The sequence below is a fragment of the Penaeus monodon genome, chromosome 32, assembly GCF_015228065.2.
Source record: "Penaeus monodon isolate SGIC_2016 chromosome 32, NSTDA_Pmon_1, whole genome shotgun sequence".
Classification (NCBI taxonomy): domain Eukaryota; kingdom Metazoa; phylum Arthropoda; class Malacostraca; order Decapoda; family Penaeidae; genus Penaeus; species Penaeus monodon.
In genome coordinates, this window is record NC_051417.1 from 15,622,538 (window position 1) to 15,623,938 (window position 1,401).

A 1,401-nucleotide genomic window follows, 5' to 3' on the forward strand; every position below is an offset into this window, starting at 1 on the left:
TAACAACAATGGCGAGAAGAAAGACAAGGAAGAAGAAGTGGACGAAGACATCATGGCAGGCATCACCGCAGAGAAGGAGATGCAGTTCGGCATTGTCTTATCAGATATCAACTTCAAGCTTGGTCTCAACAACCCAAAATTTATCAAAATTTGAATGCCTTTCACCTCGTGAAAGAAAGTGAATTAGGTTGGCAGTAGGTCCTGTGGATAGGGCAACTGTATTTGAATATGAAATTCAAAGAGAATTATTTATTTGAGGTCGGTCAAGAAATGTGGTGAGCAAGAATACCAAATATAAAAGGGAGTCAATTATAGTGCTGTTAGAATCAAATAATAAGTCAGCATTTATTCTAGAGTGATGTTTCATGTTGCATCAGCTATGTCAGTTGCAGCATACAATATCAGAATGCAGTTTTAATGCATTAATTCATTTTCAAAAAATGAATAATCAGTACTATTTGATGAACTAAAGTTGGGATTTTGTAAACTTCATTACACCTCTCTTATGAGAGGAAATTTTCAGATGTAGTTTAAAATAGGAGAGATTTATTAATTGATTATCCGAGTCTATATCATATCTCTTGGACGCAAGGTAGCTAGAACGTCATATGTCTCCTCTGTACCCTAAGTTTGTCTTGGATATGAAAAGTTCGTATTTCTAGAAAAAAGTAATTATTTTTTTCTAATTCTTGGTTTTATATTTGCATATTGTCATACATTAATGACAAAAGTAGGTGGAGAAGGGAAAGACCTTTTGTATTATTTCTAAGTTAGAAAATTTTGGTCACATATGACAGGAATTAGGAGGGCTGTAAGAAAGTATGGATCCTTCTTATATTTATAATGACACTTTGATATAAAAAATCGCAGTAAATTTTATAATGGCAAATGAAATGTATTTTATCATAATGATGCCAATATTTGTACTAATTTCTTTTAAACAAATGAATGATCTTTAATGTCAGATTTTTGTTATTCAGACTGACAAGAGTACAGTGAACAATTTTATGAGATCTTCCATTATTGTGAAATATTTACAAGTTTCTTTATGAATGTTTTATAAAGAAGTATAATGTCCAAGGAATCTAGTATCATTATATGAACTTACAACATAGTACATAAATTTCATTTCCTTCATTTTTCAAAAAGCAATGAGTCTTTATTATCGTTATTATTACTACTATTCTCTGCCATTGTATATACTAAGGTGTACATATTTCTTATGGTCAGGGAAAGGAAGGGAATAATATAAGGTATTTTCATAATACGGAGAACCAAGTAAGTACCTTCAGTTGAAGTTGATGCGTAAATTTAAACCAAAGTTTCACACCTCATCAGATTCTTCCCTAAAGCTGTCTAGGAAGGAAAGTATTATCTTTTTTTATTTCTTCCATTAATGAT

At 31.3% G+C, this 1,401-nt stretch overlaps 1 protein-coding gene across 1 annotated transcript in view; it reads left to right on the top strand.

Moving 5' to 3' along the window:
• The window catches only part of LOC119593670 (nucleolar protein 58-like), a gene marked incomplete in the record, with an annotated part of 14,042 nt that overhangs the window by 12,483 nt on the left and 158 nt on the right, over positions 1–1,401 (top strand). Inside the window, 1 exon segment of the mRNA XM_037942628.1 lies at positions 1–1,401. Coding sequence (XP_037798556.1) covers positions 1–154 — 154 coding nt within the window.